Source organism: Natator depressus, chromosome 8, assembly GCF_965152275.1.
Source record: "Natator depressus isolate rNatDep1 chromosome 8, rNatDep2.hap1, whole genome shotgun sequence".
Taxonomy (NCBI): Eukaryota; Metazoa; Chordata; order Testudines; family Cheloniidae; genus Natator; species Natator depressus.
The window spans coordinates 51,252,047-51,272,318 of NC_134241.1; the positions used below are offsets into that span (position 1 = coordinate 51,252,047).

Sequence of the window (20,272 nt, forward strand, 5' to 3'; positions counted from 1 at the left end):
TGCGGATAAAAAACAGAGCAGGAGACATACAATTCTCCCCCCAAGGAGTTCAGTCACAAATTTAATTAATGCCTTATGTTTTTTAATGAATGTCATCAGCATGGAAGCATGACCTCTGGAATAGTGGCTGAAGTATGAAGGGGCATGCAAATGTTTAGCATATCTGACACGTAAATATCTTGTAATGCCTGCTACAAAAGTGCCATGTGAACATCTGTTCTCACTTTCAGGTGACATTGTAAATAAGAAGCGGGCAGCATTATTTCCCATAAATGTAAACGAGCTTCTTTGTCTAAGTGATTGGCTGAACAAGAAGTAGCACTGAGTGGACTTGTAGGCTCTGAAGTTTTTACAGAGTTTGTTTTTGAGTGCAGTCACATAACAAACAAACAAAAATCTACATTTGTAAATTGCCCTTTCAGGATAAAGAGATTGCACTACTGCACTTGTATGAGTGAGTAAAAAGTCTTTGATAAGTGAGTAAAAAGACAACTATAAACAAAACTTGAAAGATCAGCTGATATGTTTGTCTAAAACTGTTGCAAAGTGCTCAAGTCTGTCCTTAGGAGTGCCTGGGGGTTGCAGTAGATTGCCATCGTGGTTGACATTGCTTTGATTCCCCTTGTCTGCCTGCAGGTGGGAGTATGACGAGAGCTACTGTGATGCTGTGAAGAAGACCTCACCTTATGACTCAGGCCCCCGCCTCCTTGATATCATTGACACTGCCATCTTTGATTATTTGATTGGGAATGCTGACCGACATCACTATGAAAGCTTCCAGGATGATGAAGGGGCCAGTATGCTCATCCTCCTGGACAATGCCAAAAGGTAGGAAGCATATTAGTACTGGTGGCCACTTGATAATGAGAAAGGCAGCACGCAGTTATCCATATCCCCACTCTGCCTTTCCCATAGTTATCCATTGCAATAGCTCAAGCTAAAACTCTGTCAATATTCCTCATGGCAAATCCTTTCAAATAATATGGGCTCTCAAACACCTTGGCATTTGTACTGTGCTGGTGATAATCAATGGGGCACAATAATGCCAGGGTACAAAATATATAAGAATGACAGAGTAGGTTCATGCTGGTGCGGGAGTGAAAGAAAGCATAGAGTCAAAAATAGTAAAAATCATAAATGAATCAAACAGTACCATAGAATCTTCATGGATTGAAATTCCATGCTTGAATTATAAGAGTAAAGCAGTAGGAATATACTACCAAACATCTGACCAGGATGGTGATGGTGATTGTGAAATGCGCAGAAAGTTTAGAGAGGCTATAAAAAATAGAAAACTCAGTTTATTTTGTTTATTTATGTTTATTTCAATTATCCCCACATCGACTGGGTACATATCACCTCAGGATGGGATGCAGAGATAAAGTTTCTAGATGCCATTAATGGCTGCTTCTTGGAGCAGCTAGTCCTGGAACCCACAAGGGAAGAGGCAATTCTTGATTTAGTCCTAAGTAGAGCACAGGATCTGGTCCAAGAGGTGTAAATATAACTGAACCGCTTGGTAATAGCAACTGAAATGTAATTAAATTCAACATGCTTGTGAGGACGGGGAGGAAGGAAATACCAAAGAAGCCCACCACAGTAGCATTTTACTTCAGAAAGGGGAACTACACAACAAATGATGAAGCTAGTTGAACAGAATTTAATATAAACAGTCACGAGTTAAATGCCTGCAAACTGTGTGAAAATGTTTTTAAAACATCATAGTAAGAGGACCAAAAAAAGCCACCATGGCTAAACAGAGTAAAAGAGGTGGTTAGAGGCAAAAAGGAATCTTTTAAAAATTGGAAGTCAAATCCTACTGAGGAAAATAGAAAGAAGCATAAACTCTGGCAAGTTAAGTGTAAAAGTATAATTATTAGGCAGGCCAAAAAAGAATTTGAAGAGCAACTAGCAAAAGACACACAAACTTAACAGCAAAAAAATTTAAGTACATCAGAAGCAGGAAGCCTGACAAACAGTTACTGGGGCCACTGGATGATCAAGGTGCTAAAGGATCACTCAAGGAAGACAAGGTTATTACAGAGAAGTTAAATGAATTCTTTGCAACAGTCTTCACTACAGAGGATGTGAGGGAGATATCCACACCTGAACCGTTCTTTTTAGGGACACATCTAAGGAACTGTCCCAAATTGTGGTGTCAATAGAGGAGGTTTTTGGGACAAACTGATAAATTAAACAATAATAAGTCATCAGGACCAGATGGTATTCACCCAAGAATCCTGAAGGAGCTCAAATATGAAATTGCAGAACTACTAAATGTGATATGTAACCTATCATTTAAATGAGCTTCTGTACCAGATGACTGGAGGATAGCTAATGTGATGCCAATCTTTAAAAAAGGCTTCAGAGGTGATCCTGGCAATTACAGGCCAGTCAGCCTAAATTCAGTACTAGGCAAATTGGTTAAAACTATAGTAAAGAGCAGAATTATCAGACACATATATGAACACAATTTGTTGGGGAAGAGTCAACATGGCTTTTGTAAAGAGGAATTGTGCCTCACCGATCTATTAGAATTCTTGAAGGGGTAAACAAACATGTGGACAAGGGTGATCTAGTAGATATAGTGAACTTGAACTTTCAGAAAGCCTTTGAGGTCCCTAACCAAAGGTGCTTAAGAAAAGCAAACAGTCATGGAATAAGAGGGAAAGTCCTCTCATGGGTCAGTAACTGGTTAAAAGACAGGAAACAAAGAGTAAGAATAAATGGTCAGTTTTCAGAATGGAGAGAGAGAAATGGTGAGGTCCCCCAGGGATCTGTACTGGGACTGGTGCTGTTCAATGTTTTCATAAATAATTTGGAAAAAGGGGTAAACAGTAAAGTGGCAAAGTTTGCAGATGATAAAAATTACTCAAGATAGTTCAGTTCAAAATAGGCTTCAAAGAGTTACAAAGAGATCTCTCAAAACTGGGTGACAGGGCAACACATGGGAGATGAAATTCAATGTAGATAAATATAAAATAATGCATACTAGAAAATGTAATCCTGACTATACATACAAAATGATGGGGTCTAATTTAGCTGTTACCACTCAAGAAAGTGATCTTGGAGTCATTATGGATCTCTGAAAACATCAGCTCAATGTGCCTGAGCAGTCAAAAAAGCTAACAGTATTAGGAACCATGAGGAAAGGGATAGGTGATGAATTAGGAAGTGTTATTTACCCCTTCACATAACACAAGAACCAGGCGTCACCTGATTAAATTAAAAAACAAACATAAGGAAGTACTTCTTCCCACAATGCAGTCAACCTGTGCAACTCGTTGCAGGGGATGTTTTGAAGGCTGAAATTGTAACAGGTTTTAAAAAAAGAATTAGATAAGTTCATGGAGGGTGGTTCCATCAATGAATATTAGTTGAGATAGTCCAGAATGCAGCCCCATGCTCTGGGTGTCCCTGCGCCTCTGTCTGCCAGATGCTGGGACTGGACATCGGGATGGATCACTTGTGAATTGTCCCGTTCTGTTCTTTCCTTTTGAAATATCTGGCATTGGCTTCTGTTGGAAGACAGAGTACTGGGCTGGATGGATCATTGGTCTGACCTGGTATGGACATAAATTTTCCTGATATGTTTTCCAATTATGGAAATTTGTAAACTATTGTGACTGATTTCTACTGGTGCTATGTGAGTGGAGTTTATGTCCTTAACATAAACTTCAATTGAATTGAAGAGCTGATCAATTGAAGAGCTGATCCTTAAGGGCACTAATTGCTTTTGAATAGTAGGGAGTTCTTCATTTTAGGATCTATCTACAGGATGAAAGAATGTGCTTTTTTAAAAATCAAGTTAACATGATTGGAAACACCCTTTAGCACTTAGGCTACATCTATGCTTTGAGCTAGGGGTGTGACTCCTACCTCACGTAGACATACTTGTGCTATCTCTCATCTGAGCTAGTGTCCTAAAAATAATAGTGGAGCTGAGCTAGCATGGGCAGCTGCAGCAGTGGCATGGGGCGTGCTAAGTACAAAACCACCTGAATTCCATGCATATATACTTGGCATGGCTAGCCCATGCGGCTGCTGTCTGTGCTACCTTGGCTACACAATTATTTTTAGTGTTCTAGCGCAGGGGAGAGCTAGCACAAGTATGTCTGTGTGGGCTGGGAATCACACTCCTAGCTTGCAGTATACATATAGGCTTAGGGCATGTCTACACTACGAAATTAGATCGATTTTATAGAAGTCGATCTTTAGTAAGCGATTTTATACAGTCGATCGTGCATGTCCCCACTAACCGCGCTGTGGGTAGCTATCCCACGGTCCCTACTGCCCATTGGAATTCTGGGTTAAGCTCCCAATGCCTAACGTTGTTGCGGTTGGTTTTGGGTACGTCTTCAATCTCCCCTCCCTCCTTCCTTGAAAGCAACGGCAAACAATCATTTTGTGCCTTTTTTCCTGGGGTATCTGTGCAGATGCCATAGCACGGTAAACATGGAGCCTGCTTAGCTGCGCACAGCTTTTGTGAGCATTGTAAACACCTCGCACATTATCCTGCAGTATGTGCAGAGCCTAGCTAGGAGCCGCCAGCAAGAGGAAGTTTGTGAGGAGGACATGGATACAGACATTCCTGAAAGCACGGGATGTGGCAATCGGGATATCATGACAGCATTGGGGCATGTAGATATAGTGGAACACTGATTCTGGGCCTGGCAAACAAGCACTTTCATGGAACTGTGTGAGTTGCTTTCCCCTGCCCTGAAGCACAGGAATACCAAGATGAGACCTGCTCTGACAGTTGAGAAGCGAGTGACAATAGCCCTGTGGAAGCTTGCAATGTCTGACTGCTACCGGTCAGTCGGGAATCAATTCGGAGTGGGCAAATCTACCATGGGAGCTGCTGTGATCCAAGTATCCAGGGAAATCAATACCCTTCCTCTAAGAAGGGTAGTGACTCTGGGAAATGTGCAGTTCATAGTGGATGGTTTTGCTGCAATGGGGTTCCCTAATTGTGATGGGGCGATAGACGGAATGCATATCCCTATCTTGGCATCGGACCATCTTGCCAAAGAGTATATAAACTGTAAGGAGTACTTCTCAATGGTGTTGCAAGCGCTGGCGGATCACAAGGGCCATTTCACTGACATCAACATGTGATGGTCGGGAAAGGTACATGACGCTTGCGTCTTTCGGAACTCCAGATTGTTCAGAAAGCTGCAAGAAGGGACTTTCTTACCAGACCAGAAAATTACCATTGGGGATGTTGAAATGCCGATAGTTATCCTTGGGGACCCAGCCCACCCCTTGCTTCCATGGCTCATGAAGCTGTACACAGGCAGCCTGGACAGCAATAAGGAGCAGTTCAACTATAGGCTGAGCAAGTGCAGAATGGTGGTAGAATGTGCGTTTGGACGTTTAAAGGGGCGCTGGCGCTGTTGCTGAGCAGGTTAGACCTCAGTGAAAGCAATATTCCCATTCTTATTGCTCCTTGCTGTGTGCTCCATAATATCTGTGAGAGTAAGAGAGAGATGTTTATGGCGGGGTGGGAGGTTGAGGCAAATTGCCTGGCAGACAATTTTGAACAGCCAGACACCAGGGCAATTAGAAGAGCACACCAAGGGTGTTGCACATCAGAGAGGCTTTGAAAAACAATTTCATGACTGACCAGGCTATGGTGTGAAAGTTGTGTGTGTTTGTCCTTGATGCAAACCCGCCCCCTTTGGTGAATATACTTTCCTGTAAGCCAATCCATCTTCCCCCCTTCAACCACAGCTGGCACAGGAAATAAAGTCCCTATTGTTCTGAAACTATTCATTCTTTATTAAAAAAAAAAAAAAAAAAAAAAAACCTTGAGATCACTGACAACACTGATTAGTAAAAGGTAGCCCGGATGTACAAAGGGTTTCATAGTGGAGTGGGGTGGAGGAGGAGGGAAGGACAAGGCCACATTGCTTATTGTAGCCACGCTACAAATCAAAGCTGTTCGAATGACAGCCTTCTGTTGCTTGGGCCATCCCCTGGAGTTGAGTGGCAGGGTGCCCAGGGCCTTCCCTCCTCCCCCCGCGTTCTTGGGCATCTGGGTGAGGAGGATATAGAACTTGGCAGGGAGGGCAGGCGGTTACACAATGGATGCAGCTGGGCTCTGTACTCTAGTTGCCTTTCCTGCAGCTCCCCCAGACGCCTCCTCATGTCTGTTTGCTCCCCCATTAGCCTCAGCATCTCCTCCTGCATGTTCAGATCACGCTCACTGTATGCTATCCTGGCCTCCGTCACTGAATGCTTCCATGCCCTATCAGTGCAGAAGGACTGCATGAGTTCAGAAAACATGTCATCACGAGTGCATTTTTTTCACCTTCTAATCTGCGGTAACCTCAGGGACGGAGTTGATGTGGGGAGCATAGAAATGTTGGCAGCTGCAGGGGGGGAAAGGGAGAGTAGATTTTAAGAAGATACATTTCTGAGAACAAAAGGGAGACTCTTTCGCAGTGAATCAAGCAATTCACAGCAGACAGCACAGGTACAAGATCGCATTTTGCCTTTTATATTGAGCGCCTGCCAGTATGGTGACACATCACACACGGCTGGACAACAGAATTTGGTTTCCAGGCAGCCATGGTAAGTCAAAGGGTACGTGGGGTTGGCTTCTTCCACCTTCATAACATGTGGGAATGGTTTCAAACTGCAGTGGCATTCTTTACAATAGCAACTAATACCTGTTGGATTTGCCATTTAAAAGGAGGGGCTGCGGTTGCTGTTTAAAAGGAGGGGCTGCGGCTTTAGGGTGGATGTGCAGCACACCCCTTCTCTCCTCCCCACCCCGGGTTGCTATTCTCCAGGATGATCCCTTTTAGCCAGGCTCAAACAGCCCAGCATGACTGGGGTCTAATGTGCCGGGGATCACCAAACAGATGGGATTATTGGTCCCTTACAGAAATTCCCCTATTTCAACCAGGTGACCATTAATGATATCACTCTCCTGAGGCTGACACAGAAAGCTAAAGACCAAAACCCAGGACCATGCGCTGCCATGCTTTGTGCTGCAGTGATTCCAGACACTTGCTACTTGCTTGGTGTGGTAAAGTGTCCTACCATAGAGGATGAAATAAGGCAGCCCTCCCCAGAAACCTTCTGCAGAGGCTTTGAGCATCTCCAGGAGAGCTTCATGGAGATGTACCTGGAGGATTCCCGCTCCATCCGCAGACACGTTAACAGATTTTTCCAGTAGCTGTACTGGCCGCGAATGCCTCCCAATTGTTCAGGGCAAATCAAACCTTAAAAACAATTTATTTTCACCCTATAGTGTAGTTACAAATGTGCGCTCACCAGAGGTGCCTTCTCCGCCTTCAGGGTCCAGGAACAATACACCCTGGGAGGGTATTGGCTCCAGGGTGGGGAAAAGGTCTTGGCTGCCAGGGAGAACAGATTCTCCGGTTGCCTGCTGCACATTCTCCTCCTCCTCCTCCTCCTTTCTCATCCACAAAATCCTCATCCGTGCTGCGTGAGGCTGCCACCTTGCAGATGTCCACGGAGAGTGGTGGGCTACTGATAGGGTCCCCCCATAGAATGGCATGCAGCTGATCATAGAAGCTGCATGTCTGGGGCTGTGACCTGGAGCAACCTTTTGCCTCCTTTGTCTTTTGGTAGGCTTGCCTGAGGTCCTTAACTTTCACACGGCACTGCTGTGTGTCCCTGGTGTAGCCTCTGTCCACCATGCCCTATGCAATTTTGGCATATATATCATCATTTCTTCTGCTGAATCGGAGTTCTGCCTGCACAGATTCTTCTCCCCACACAGCAATCAGATCCAATGTCTCCTGTTTGCTCCATGCTGGAGCTCGTTTGCAATTCTGGGACTGCATGGTCACCTGTTCTCCTGAGCTCGCTACACTGACCAAACAGGAAATTAAATTCAAAAGTTCCCGGTGCTTTTCCTGTGTACCTGGCTAGTGCATCGGAGTTGAAAGTGCTGTCCAGGGGGGTCACATTGGAGCACTCTGGGATAGCTCCCGGAGGCCAATACCATTGAATTGCACAGCACTATGTCTGCAGTACCCCAAATTGGACCCAGGAAGGTCGATTTTAGCGCTACTCCCTTCGTTGAGGAGGAGTACAGCAGTCGATTTTAAGAGTCCTTTAGGTCGGCAGAATGGGGTTGGTTGTGTTGACGCATTCATTATAAAATCGACCTAACGCAGCTAAATTCGACCTCACCTCATAGTGTAGACCAGGCCTTAGAGTAGACTGTTTTAACACTTTTTTAAAATTGTGTTAGGGGGTTATGTAACCAAAACTTCCCTTTTGTTTTAAAGGTGTGAAACGCTACATTTGGGGTTTGTCTTCACTGGGATTAAAAGTTTGTTGTTTTGTTTTTAAGTGGTAGCTGGTAGGGACTTGTTAAGGCTGATTCCCCACTCTGGCACTTCGACTGCAGAGGTGGGGGCCTGCAAGGACTCTAAAAATTAATACTGGCCACTCCGGGCTTGTATTAAACTTCTAAGGTTACAGCTTTTTTCTGACCTTGGATTGGTAGATGCTGCCACCACCCAAGTGCAAAACCCCTTTGAGAACCCAGGAAGGTGCACTTGGGAATTCCTTCCTGTGGGGTACCATCAAGCTCTTTCACACACCGCCACTACTCCTGCCTGGGGAAGAGCTGAGGAAGGGGGGTTGGGGGAAGGAAGGAAGTCAGCTGTTGCAACCAGCTAATTAAAGAACATGTGCACAAACCTCTTAAGACACACACATTCAATTCTGTTCTTAAAAAAAAAGAAAATACATTTGGGAACTTATGCATTTGCTAGATTTAAAAAATAAAAAACTACAAGGGTTAAGCATCAAGAATAACTTTCTTGAGGTCCAGCTTAAAGGTTACAAGCAAAAAAAAAGCACTAGCACAGAAGAGTCCACAAGCCATAAAGAAATAAAAAGAGAGAAACCTAATTGCATCTTCCTAGACATTTCCTGATCTACTTACATCTCTGGGGTTTCAAATGCGTAGTTTCTAGTTATGATACCGATAATATTCTATACCTGGCCCCAAGCTTCTTACAGCGTATTTGCAGCCCTGTCTACCTCTCTCTGGAGAACAACCACAAACAGACAAAAGGGGGGAGTCTTGTTTCACTTTTAAAAAGTTTTAGCCTTCACATTGGCTCTTCTGGCCAGGTGCCCACTCACGTCCTTTTACCTATGCATAGCAGTGAGACTTTTTAACCCTTTACAGCCGGGGTGGCCAACTTGTGGCTCCGGAGCCACATGTGGCTCTTCAGAAGTTAATATGCGGCTCCTTGTATAGGCACCGACTCCGGGGCTGGAGCTACAGGCACCAACTTTCCAATGGGCCAGGGGGTCCTCACTGCTCAACTCCTGGCTCTGCCACAGGCCCTGCCGCCACTCCACCCCTTCCCCTGAGTCTGCAGTGCCCTCGCTCCTCTCCCTCCCCACTAGAGCCTCCTGCACACCACGAAACAGCTGATCAGGAGGTGTGGGGAGGGAGAGGGAGGCTCTGGTGGGCGGGAGGTGCTGGGAGCAGGAGGAGCTGATGCGGGGACTGCTGACCTATTATTCTGGCTCCTTCTCAAGCTCAGGTTGGCCACCCCTGATTTACAGGTAGAGTAATTAGAGAACAGCTACTAAGAGGGATTTTATAGCTACTGGCTGGCTGGGTGTCCATAAAAGGGAGCTACCCCACACCCTCCTTCATTTATCACAGGACTATTGGGTGAAAATGCTGGTTTATTTCAAAAGGGTGAGACCATAGGTGACCCAGCTGGAGGGATAAGTCACAAGGTGAACGGAGACCACTAAAGGATGAAACTGTGCAGCACCGCTCTTAGCCCCAATGAGGTGCTCCAACTGTTCAATCACTTTGCTACACAATGGTCTTAGTATGTTAGATAACACCGGTTAAAAATACTTCCTAACCTAGTGAAGACTTAATCTTGGGGTTGAGTTACCAACGAACTACCATGATTGGTAGCTAACTTGATTTTAAAGCACCCTTTTTGTCATCTAGACAGACCCTTAGAAGCCTTGAAAATACCATTTCCTACTTGTTACTCTTGGCCTTTCTTCCCTTTTAAGTATTGGGTTCTCCTGCTCCTTTCTCTTATTGTGAGTATTTCTAATGTGTCGGAAATAAACATGGCTCAATCTAGTTTTCATTGCTGTTTATGCATCAGCCTCTTCAATGACTCCTTCCATGATGCCAGCAGGAATGTATTCCGCTTTAGGAATATTAGTTAATTGCTGCTGCTCTCACATGGCTTTTGGTGGATCCTACAAAAATGGTGGCTTTTTAAAATGTCCTGGCATTAGAGTGGGAGAGAGTTACATATTAGTCACTGGATAGCGATGGTGATAGTCATGGGTTATGTCCGGACTTTCGTTAGAACTACCTGTGTTCACATGCTCATACCCTTCTGAAACAATTTCCTCTGGGGGCATCTCAGCCCCAGAAGTGAATTTCTTCTGACATTTTGAGTAAAGTCCCTTTAGCTGTCTTTTGAGTTACTGGAGTGTGAAAAAATACTCTGATGTTTTAAGGCTTTTTTATGCTTAGCAACTCAGATGAATAAAACAGCTCCAGATTTTGCATGTAAATGGTGTGTTAAAGAGCAGGCTTTCTGTTAGGTTTTGAAGAAATTGTTAAATTAAATTTATAAGTGACTGAAAAATAACTTTTGTGCAAGTTTATTTGGCATCTATTTAAATGGAGTCTAAAATATACTATGAAGTCCTTTTGGCAGTTTTCCAGCTGAAAGAGTGATTGTGAGGTTTAGATGGGTTGGAATTGATCAGCATTTTATATCCCTGGGCTTCAGCTCGAGGTTGGCCAACTTGGGGATCTGTATGTACCAGATGGCTGTTCCTCAATTCATTCCCTGTCCAGAAATGTCAGGAAGCTGATACTCTCATTCTTTGTCTAAACTGGTATCCCATTTGTTTTCCCCCTTAGCTCAGCAATGTGGGCTACATCACTAAATTTCTTCACAGCTTATTTTTAAAGTGCCTGGAGATGTCTTGACAGGGTAAAGAGCTATAAAAGCTAAAGCTGCTGCTGCTGCTGTTTGTTGGGTACATTAACAGAAACTGTTGGGAGTTGTATGTCTAATTGGTCATGGCTGAGAATGTTTTAGCTTAACTGATTTGAGGTGTTGGAGCATGGAATTGTTTGGTTATTGATTTCAAATTCCTTACAGAATCTGCTGAGGTCAGAAAGGGTGCTGAGTGTTCAGCTGGCTCACCTGCTTCTAATTTGTTTTTCAGTTTTGGAAACCCCTCCCTGGATGAGAGAAGCATCCTCGCTCCTCTTTATCAGTGCTGCATGTAAGTAAGTCCCGGAGAAGCCATTGAGTTTACTTGTACACAACTGCCAAATCTAAATCAGGAGCACACTGAAATTCATGGCAATGATGCCCTCTGACAGCCTGGAGACATGCAGGTTATACACAGAACACTTTTAAGTCACTGGTTCAAATTTACCTTTAATCTGTAATGACAAGTAGCTTCCATCTGCAGCTGTTCAGTGGCTTTTCTGAAATGAGCTGGTCTCTGGCCAGTTCCTGCTGGACAGATGTTTGCATCACCATTGGAACTCTCACTGACAGAAGCCAAGGATTGGATAGGCATGGCAACCAAACCACCCTCATTCCTGATGTCCCTTCTGAGGGCTGTGGTACAATCGCAAGGCAGTGTGTGGGAGCTTGCTCTGCTGCTACCTGTGCGGTTCTTGCTTTGTGTTATATGGAGGACTTGAGCCTTCAAAACTGCTAGTCATTGTGTTGTCTGGGATTCTCTGTTCACTGTCCCACTATGAATCCCTCATTTTGTCCCTGCGACTTGCACCCCCATCCTGCTTTCTTTTTTTTGTCTCCTGCAATCTGTTGATTTCTGGGTTCCGTGGCCCCATGCTTACCTGAGGGGACAAGCCTTTCTTTGCTTTTGTGGGCTCTGCTCTTCATGTCCAGTTAACAAATAGGCTATATGTTGCATGAGCACTTAAAAAACCCAAACAAACTAAAAACAAACAAAGGAAATCGGTGCAGTAGTTTGCATGACTGTGCTACATCAGGGCAACGCAAACGGAGAAATGAAAATCACTTCACTTTTTAAAATAGGCCAGTCTATTGAGAGTTTCTTGAGCTGCCCCTCAAGGGTTCAGTTTGTCTCCTGAATTCTTCAGAGTCTCTGGAAACCAGGAGCTTTGCAGAGTATGGAAGCTCAGCTCCTCAGACTGCAAGTACAGCCACTGCAGCCCCCTATATACTACGGCACATTTGACCTACGTTCTTTTGTAACACCTCTGGTTTCTGTAGCACACTAAAGTCTGCAGAAAACTGAAATTTCAACAGCAGCGTGAAGTAAGTAAATAGAAACGCTTTAAAAAAATGATTAAAAATTTCCTTAGCTTTCCCTAGTAATTTTTTAAAATGTTTTCTTTTTCTTGTTTTGTGTGGCTCCTTTGGAGTCTGTGTCCTCTGCTTCAAGTTCCTCCAAACACAGTCCTAAAGGAGAGGTTTCCAGAGGCAGTTCCCCTTCCATCTTTGCAGAAGATTGAACAGCTCCCTGCTCTTCTGGTCTTCATTCTCACTGAGCCCAGGTGGTCCATGGACAGCTCACACCTCTAGGCAGGGAAGCCTGTAAACAGAATGTTCTGTGGTAGCCATGTGAATGTGCTAAAATCTGTTGCAATTATTTTGACTGCAGAATTCACAGCTTCCCCTGGGGATAGGGAGTACCCTGTAACATGGGTGACACCACCCTCCCCTAACACTCAGTGACAACGATGCACGCCAAAGGGAGCTACCTGAGTCAGGACATCAGCTCTGGCAAATTGCTACAACATGGCAACTTTGATGGGAGGATTCCCCGGAGATTCCCCAGAAGAAAACAGTTCAAATGTGATAGTGTGAAAAGATTAAATGGCAAAGTAGAAAGAACATTGCTATGTACATTGACTTGGTAGGGAAGGTTAATCATCTGACTCTTTTCTCATCCATGACTGATTGATGAAGTTCTGACGGAAGTAATGCTGAGCTCCCTACAAGCATTGTTTTGGGTTAGCAGACAGACCTCTCACTCTGTTCCCTTCTCCAGCTCTGGGAGGCCTTCAGATTGTCCTAGCTCCGCTCTTCCTGTCAGCTGTCAGGAGTTTTCATGGAGCAATTCTTAGAAGAATCGCAACATATTAGATCACTTTCCCTTCACCTGCTACCAACAATTTAGGTCTTGATTATATTAGTTACAATATATTTGGGAGGGGAGAAAGACCCAGTTCTAATTTGCTCCCATCTGTGTAGGCATAACCATGTTGTAACTGGACTCCTCAATGGGGCAGCTGTATGGTAGTGTTGATGGGACCTTAGACTAGAAATCCTGTGTGCACTAGTATGATGTGTGCTCATCTTTCTTTTCCAGCATCCGAGTTTCCACCTGGAACAGACTGAACTACCTGAAGAATGGAGTGCTGAAGTCTGCCTTAAAGACTGCCATGTCTCATGACCCCATCTCACCAGTGCTCTCCGACCCTCACTTGGATGCCATGGACCAGCGGCTCCTGAGCATCCTGGCTACAGTGAAACAGTGCACAGATCAGTTTGGTCCAGACATTGTACTGGTGGAAGACAGGATGACACTCTCCCATTTGTAACTTTCATGGAAAACAGATGAAACTCCCTTTTTTAAAAAACAAATGATAGAAAAACAGCACAATCGGTTCTGAATGGCTGTGCCCAGGATGGACTGGAAATGAATGGAAAAGCTCCTGAGCCAGGGGAAAAGGTGGTGGTGGTCTTTATCTTTGGCTGACAGCTGCTAGAGAAGGTGGAGAGTTTGGGAACCCTTGGACAGCCCTGTAGCCACAGTGGCAGCTTCGCCGTCGTGGTGTGTCCATTGCTGGCAGTGGACGTTGCACTAGGAAAACACAACTGCTGGTGTTAATGAAAAAGAGAGTGGAATTCAACAGTAATATGTGGGCTGGTTCTAGAGGGGACAATGGAGATGGAACATTACAGTCCTCTCCCCTTTCTCTTTCCCCAGCCACCCACTCTTAATATGCTCTTGTGAGGTTTTAGTCCAATTCAGAGTTGTATATAATCAGCTGTGAGCTGGTTAGGCATTTTATTGCCTCCTTTAAAAAAAGAGGAAGTGGTAAATAAAATAATTTAGTGCCCCTTAGTGCCCCCTGCTGGGGTAGAATGTCCTTGCGAACACCAATGGGGTGGGAGATGGTGTGTCTGCTGCTCAGCTGTCTTCTCGTTAATAAGATGCTGGGAAGAGGGATCTGCTTCATATGTGATGATGCTTCAATGTTATCACTGAAGTGCTAGTGAAAATTCATCCATGCAATTGGAAGGTGAGGAGATGACGACCAGCTTTTTTTTTTACAGCACTAAGATCCATCCAATAGCTGATGATTAATATCTGTTCCCCAAGAAATTACTACATGGACCAACACTACTTTCTGTTGTGGAATACATAGGGAATATAGCAGAGCAGATATCCCCATGAATCTATGTCCATATTAACCAAATTATCTTTGTATTATAGCTGAGAAGCAGGATAAAATCTGTTCTCAGAGCAGATTCCACTTAGCCAGATCATTTTTCTTACAGTAGGCCCTATAAATGGGGGTGAACAGAGTATGTAATACAAACGAGGAACAGGCTTCTTGCTGACCTACACAGATAGCCAACAGCTGTGAACAAAGAGCCTGAGGATTACAGAAAGTATTGGCTGCTCTGCCTATGGCATTGAAGGGCTTACTCCCCACCACTCTGAATGGCAATCACAGTTCTCGGTGCTGTTGTTTTTGTAGAAGACCAGACATTGACTTTTGTGGTGGAACTCTTAAACTGAGCAACTTCAGTTGACCTCCTTCCTTTTCCCAGCTGCTCCCCTATAATTCATGCTGTGATATACTGATTCTCTGGTGGTTGTCTTGGAATTCTACCTTGTATTAATTTGAGGGGCATTTTTCACTTGATGCTCATAAAAAATATGTGCTGTCTATAAGAGGGTATGATGGAGGAGTGCTATGCACAGGTTCCTGTGCATTTGTCAATGTATCTCAATTTTGATTTGTAGCTCTCCTCTTCTGTTGGTCCTGTGTCATCCTCTAGCAGAGATTTCAAACTGTTATAGACTAGCTTGAGGCCACAAAACTCATCCTTTATGATAAATTGGTTATTTAAATCCATGGCTCCAGAAACAAAAGAGGATTTTTTCAGTACATTCCCACATCTACTGGCCTTGCATCAGTTTGATGTGTGTAGCTAATATGGTACACAAAAGGATGAATAATCTTACTCAAGCTTCCTCCTAGAAATAGCAGGGTTGGGGGAATGCGTTTGTACGCGCTACTTTAGATGATATAAGACAAAGTGCAGCAAGTTGATTTCCATTTCTGTGCTTTCCCTGGCCTCCTACGATTTAAGTTTATTTCTTTGTTTAAATCTGTTCTAATTGCAGGTTTAAGAATCTCTTTGGCTCTGCCATGGTGTAGCTGGCAGTTGGAGATTGTCCTTTCTGTTGAAGGTGTTTATCCTTCTGAAATGCAACAAGGTAGAATGGAAATAAAAAGTAACTCAGTGTTCTAGCTGATGCACCTGCTGCCATAGCCAGTCTAGCAGGTATAAGTGGAGGAGATTACCTTGAAAATGCAATTGGTGTTACACAACCTGTCCTGAGGAACTGTAGAGGCTGTTAATAATAGGCTAATGCCTGATGACGCTTATCACCTCACGGGAGCTGGGCTTACATCATGATTAGAGCATAAGTGAAAGAGTCTGGTCTTGTTCTAGTTCCCCTCTGGGCCATCATCCATGTCACAAACCTGCTACACAGGTAGCCTTAGGACTGGAATAGTAGCAGGTGCTACAGGAAAGGACTGAAGTGCATTGACAGCTGAGAGAGAATTTTGTATAATCCTTGTTGGCAGTATACCTGACTTTAAACTAGTGCCTATCAGTCCAGTTTCACAAGCACTGAATTCGCTCTTCAAAGGCAAACTTCATTTGGTCAGTGAGTTCTTTCCTACTATGTGTGAATCGTTCCTCCTGGCTTCCATCAGAGCAGAAATGCTTCAGCATGAACTAGCTTATTGTGAGTGTGCCTGGGGAGTGTTGGCTCTTTTCTCCATCTTTGAGAGCCCTCTTCTGCCACCCTCATTCATCCCAAGTAGTACCTTATTCTGTGGTGGTCTTACTGATTTCAGTGGGGCTACTTGTGGAGTAAGGTACTATTTGGAATGAGTGAGGGTAGCAGAATTAAGCTTTGTAGGTGTGCATTGGCATTAAATATTTACTATGAAACTGAAGATAACTTATTCAAGGAGGAGAGAAGAATAATGGTGTGGCATGCATGATCTCACAAGTCTCTTCTTCCCCTCTGTTTTGACGCATAAGCCATGACATTTGATGGTGCAGGAAGAGTCAAATATGTTTGGGATTTTATTTACAGTTGCTCATTTGCATTTGGTGGTGGGTTTTTGTTTAAAATTATGATCTTGCCATGAAATGAAATTGGTGTAAAGAGCTTTCAGTTTGCTTTCTCTCTGGCTTCCAGAGCTTGCAGTGAGTTGAGATTTACTAGCCTGCTTTCCCACACTGTGACTGTCAGAGAATTAAAGCACTGCATCTTGGTTAACAATAAATGGAAAAGGGGTGAATAGGCAACTTTGGAGGAGGGTGGAAGCAGGAAATACAGGGATGTTATGACATGTTACCTGTGAAGGTGTTTGGAAGAGCCTGCTCCGGGCTGGACATGAGGGTAACAGAGAGAAACACTGTGTTGTTTCTTACCTAAAGTTAGGCTTCCCCAAAGTAGAAATAAAAATTACATCCTTATGCCAGTGGGGTCTGTCTTGTACCTTTAAAAATTGGCATCCCTCATTTGTAAGAGATGCTAGGCTTTGTCATTGAGATTTTCATGATGCCCTCTTATTCCAGTTGTCACAGTCTAAAGATGCACATGCGGTACGTGATTGGCCCCAGGTGTTACAAAGATAATCATTCTGGGGGTATTAATAGTCACGGTGCAGAAATCAAGAACTAATTAAGTTGAGCTTCATTAGCCCACTGTTGTTTATCTCCTGCCTGAGTCGGCAAACAGGGTGGAGGAAACACTCTAATTTGCTCTTCTGTCGGCATGTAATGAACTGGAATGTGTCTTGCCAAACAAACTTCAATCAAAAAATAATAATTTATTAAGATGATAACTTATTTGCTGTGGCAGCTGGAGCTGGAAACAAACACCTGTCTTGGAGCTGCCAGAGGATTGCCCCGGGGAGCAGCTGCACAAATGAAGGTTGTTAGTAAGAAGAGAAAACAAAATCAATCCTGACTTTCTATTTGTGTTCCCCAGGGTCAGACTCTGCATAAAGAAGCATTATGTGAATAAAAATTTTAATAAAACATTGATGGATTGTTTAAGTCTCTCTTGCTCTGGTTTCCCAACACACAGTGGCTTAAACTTTCAATGTTGTGCTACTATATTTGGTGGTAGTTTCTTCAATAGTGGGTGCTGGCAGTGCATTTTCAAGAGAGGGGCCAGGTGGAATGTGTTTGCAAAATAGCTGTTCAGGTTAGGAGAGGCATGACCAAGAAAATGGATCTGCAATGGACTCATCAAAGGAATGCACTGTGTTCAAGTGGTCTCCCGAATGCAAATGTTTTGGCATTAGAAAATGCACCCCAAGGGTCTGCACCAGGAGAGGAGCAATTGTTCTGTGTTGCATAAGTAGACCAGTACACACAGCAGTCAGCGACACATGCGTTAAATTGGCAGCTATTTATGGCTGGCTCGCAACTCCTATTGTGGCTGGAAGCCCTTCTCAGAGAGGAAGTAGAGAGAGAGGCAGGAAAGTCCCTTGTCTCCCCAAGGCTCGGACTTAGTGTGGCCAGATCGTGAGTTAGCTTCCTGGATTACCCCACAGTATCAAGTTTTTCAAAGGTACAAGTGTGACATGCACAATTCTAAATGTTTGAGAGTTATATGGAGATCTGGAGGGAAATGCACAGGAAGCATGTTCTACTTGTGAGACCTACAGGGACCACAGCAGTGGGATTCCTGGAGTCAGGCACCTATCAGAACCCTCTCAAATGCAATGTAGTTGTTGACCCTGGGTTGCATTTGGGACCTTTGACTTGGCCTGTGATGCCACATCCATGTCAGCATGCAGACAAGGACGCCTGCTTTCGATAAACTAAAATGCACCAACACAAACTCAGACTCTGCTGCTGATTTTCACAACTTTGAACTTTACACCCACTTCTTTCTGCTCCTTTGCATCGTGTAACAACAGTATCTGTTTATATCCATCTCCACTGTTTTAGGTGCCTGTTTCTCTCCCCCCTCACCCCCGGGAAAGAAAGGACCCTTGCTGCTTTTCACTAGTTCAGCAACTCACAGAAACTACAAGAGCTGTTAGGGATTTTTCTAATTAAAACCTTACGTTGAAGTATAACCTTTCCTTTAAACTTCTTTTGTAAAAACTTTTCTCAAATTTTTCCATTTTTCAGTATTTGGCAAAGCTTAAATTAAAAAAGTTTTTAGGCTGTTTTGAAAACTCCTTCAGTTTTTTTGTTGTGTTGCTGCTGTGTAGCTGTATCCATCTGGCTGTTGATAAATTAAGTGTATGCAGTGGTGGTGTAGCCATATTGGTCCCAGGCTACTAGACAGACAAGGTCGGTGAGGGAATATCTTTTATTGGACCAACTTTTGTTGGTGAGAGAGAGACCAGCTTTTCAGCTTACAGACCTGAAGACCATCTTGTGTGTCTGATAAATTAAAGGAAATACAAGTTGTACCAAAGCCAGACATAGCCAGACTTTTTGGTGGTGCTGTTTTTTTTTCCTGATGGGAAACATCTGTCTAGTAGGCTTGAACTGAGAGTTCAATTGTCAATCAGGTGCTTATCATCCTCAGGCCATGTCTACGCTACGGCACTACAGTAGCATAGCTACAGTGCTGCAGTTATGCTGCTGTAGCAACAAAGTGTAGACCCTTCCTACAGCAACAGAAAGGGGTTTTCCATCGATGTAGGTAATCCACTTCCCCAGATGGTGGGAGCTAGGTTTCTTCCATCAGACTAGCCACATCTACACTAGGGGTTAGGTTGGCTTAACTATAGGGGTCAAGGGTCTGAATTTTTCATAGCTATGTTGATCTAACTTTTTAAGTGTAGACCAGGCCTCAGTTATTTGTCAGGACTACATGTGAATAACCATCTACAGATGAAAATCTCCAAATTGCTGACCAGTCCCGCCCCCCTCAATTGTTTAGGCTAGTGGCTCTCAACCTTTCCAGACTACTATACCCCTTTCAGGAGTCTCATTTGTCTTGGGTACCCCACATTTCACCCCATTTTAAAACTACTTACTTACAAAATCAGATGTAAAAATACAAAGTGTCACAGCCCACTATTACTGAACAGTCGCTGACTTTCTCGTTTTTACCATATAATTATAAAATAAATAATTTGGAATATAAATACTGTACTTAGATTTCAGTGTATAGTATATAGAGCAATATAAACAAGTCATTGTATGAAATTTTAATTTGTGTTGACTTCGCTAGTACTTTTTATGTAGCCTCTTGCAAAACTAGGCAAATATTGAGATGAGCTGATGTACCCTCTGGAGGATTTCTGTGTACCCCCAGGGAGAACCCCTGGTTTAGACTCCTGCAGCCATCTATCCTTTAAACTCCCCCTGCCACTCCTCCCCTCAAAAGAACTAGTGAAGATTACAGTGGATTATTGAAGTTCAGTCCAAGAAATGCAGAAAAAGCAATAATTCCTTATGTGTTCTTCTCAAGGGGTTGTCTATTCTTTTCCCACCAGTTTCATAGACTCCGCCCTTGAGAACGACCACTCTTTCCCCCCCCCCCACCTCTTGTTGATTAAATGAAGTAAGATCACATCTAGGCCAAGTCCCTCTCTGTTCATTGTATTTTAGTGCTATTTTAACAGCATTGTTTTATTTAAAAAAAAAAGACAAACTTGCTTTAAGCCCTGCAAATAGAATTGACACTAAAATTGTACTTAAAACCACTGTAACTATAACTTTATTAAAAACACCCTTTGTTTATTAAAATACCAAAAATTATTAAAGTATTAAGCATTAAAAGTAGAAAGCCATTGGCACATGGAGGCTACTTGAGAAGCTATTAGCAGGTGATTAACATAGGGTACATGCAGTGAAACTGTAGCTCAGAACAGCCCTTCTGTTTATCTGGAACACCTGGTTATCTGACAGTTTTGGATGTCCCCCAGGCCAGATAAACCAGAGTGTACTGTCCAATATTTAGC

At 43.6% G+C, this 20,272-nt stretch overlaps 1 protein-coding gene across 1 annotated transcript in view; it reads left to right on the top strand.

Annotated features, from left to right (window-relative positions):
• The window catches only part of FAM20B (FAM20B glycosaminoglycan xylosylkinase), a 49,404-nt gene extending 31,084 nt beyond the window's left edge, over positions 1-18,320 (top strand). Inside the window, exons 6-8 of the mRNA XM_074961033.1 lie at positions 637-828; positions 11,230-11,289; positions 13,381-18,320. Of these exons, the coding sequence (XP_074817134.1) occupies positions 637-828; positions 11,230-11,289; positions 13,381-13,612 (484 nt within the window). The 3' untranslated portion in view covers positions 13,613-18,320. The remainder of the gene's footprint in view (positions 1-636; positions 829-11,229; positions 11,290-13,380) is intronic.
• Positions 18,321-20,272: the final 1,952 nt, after the last annotated feature.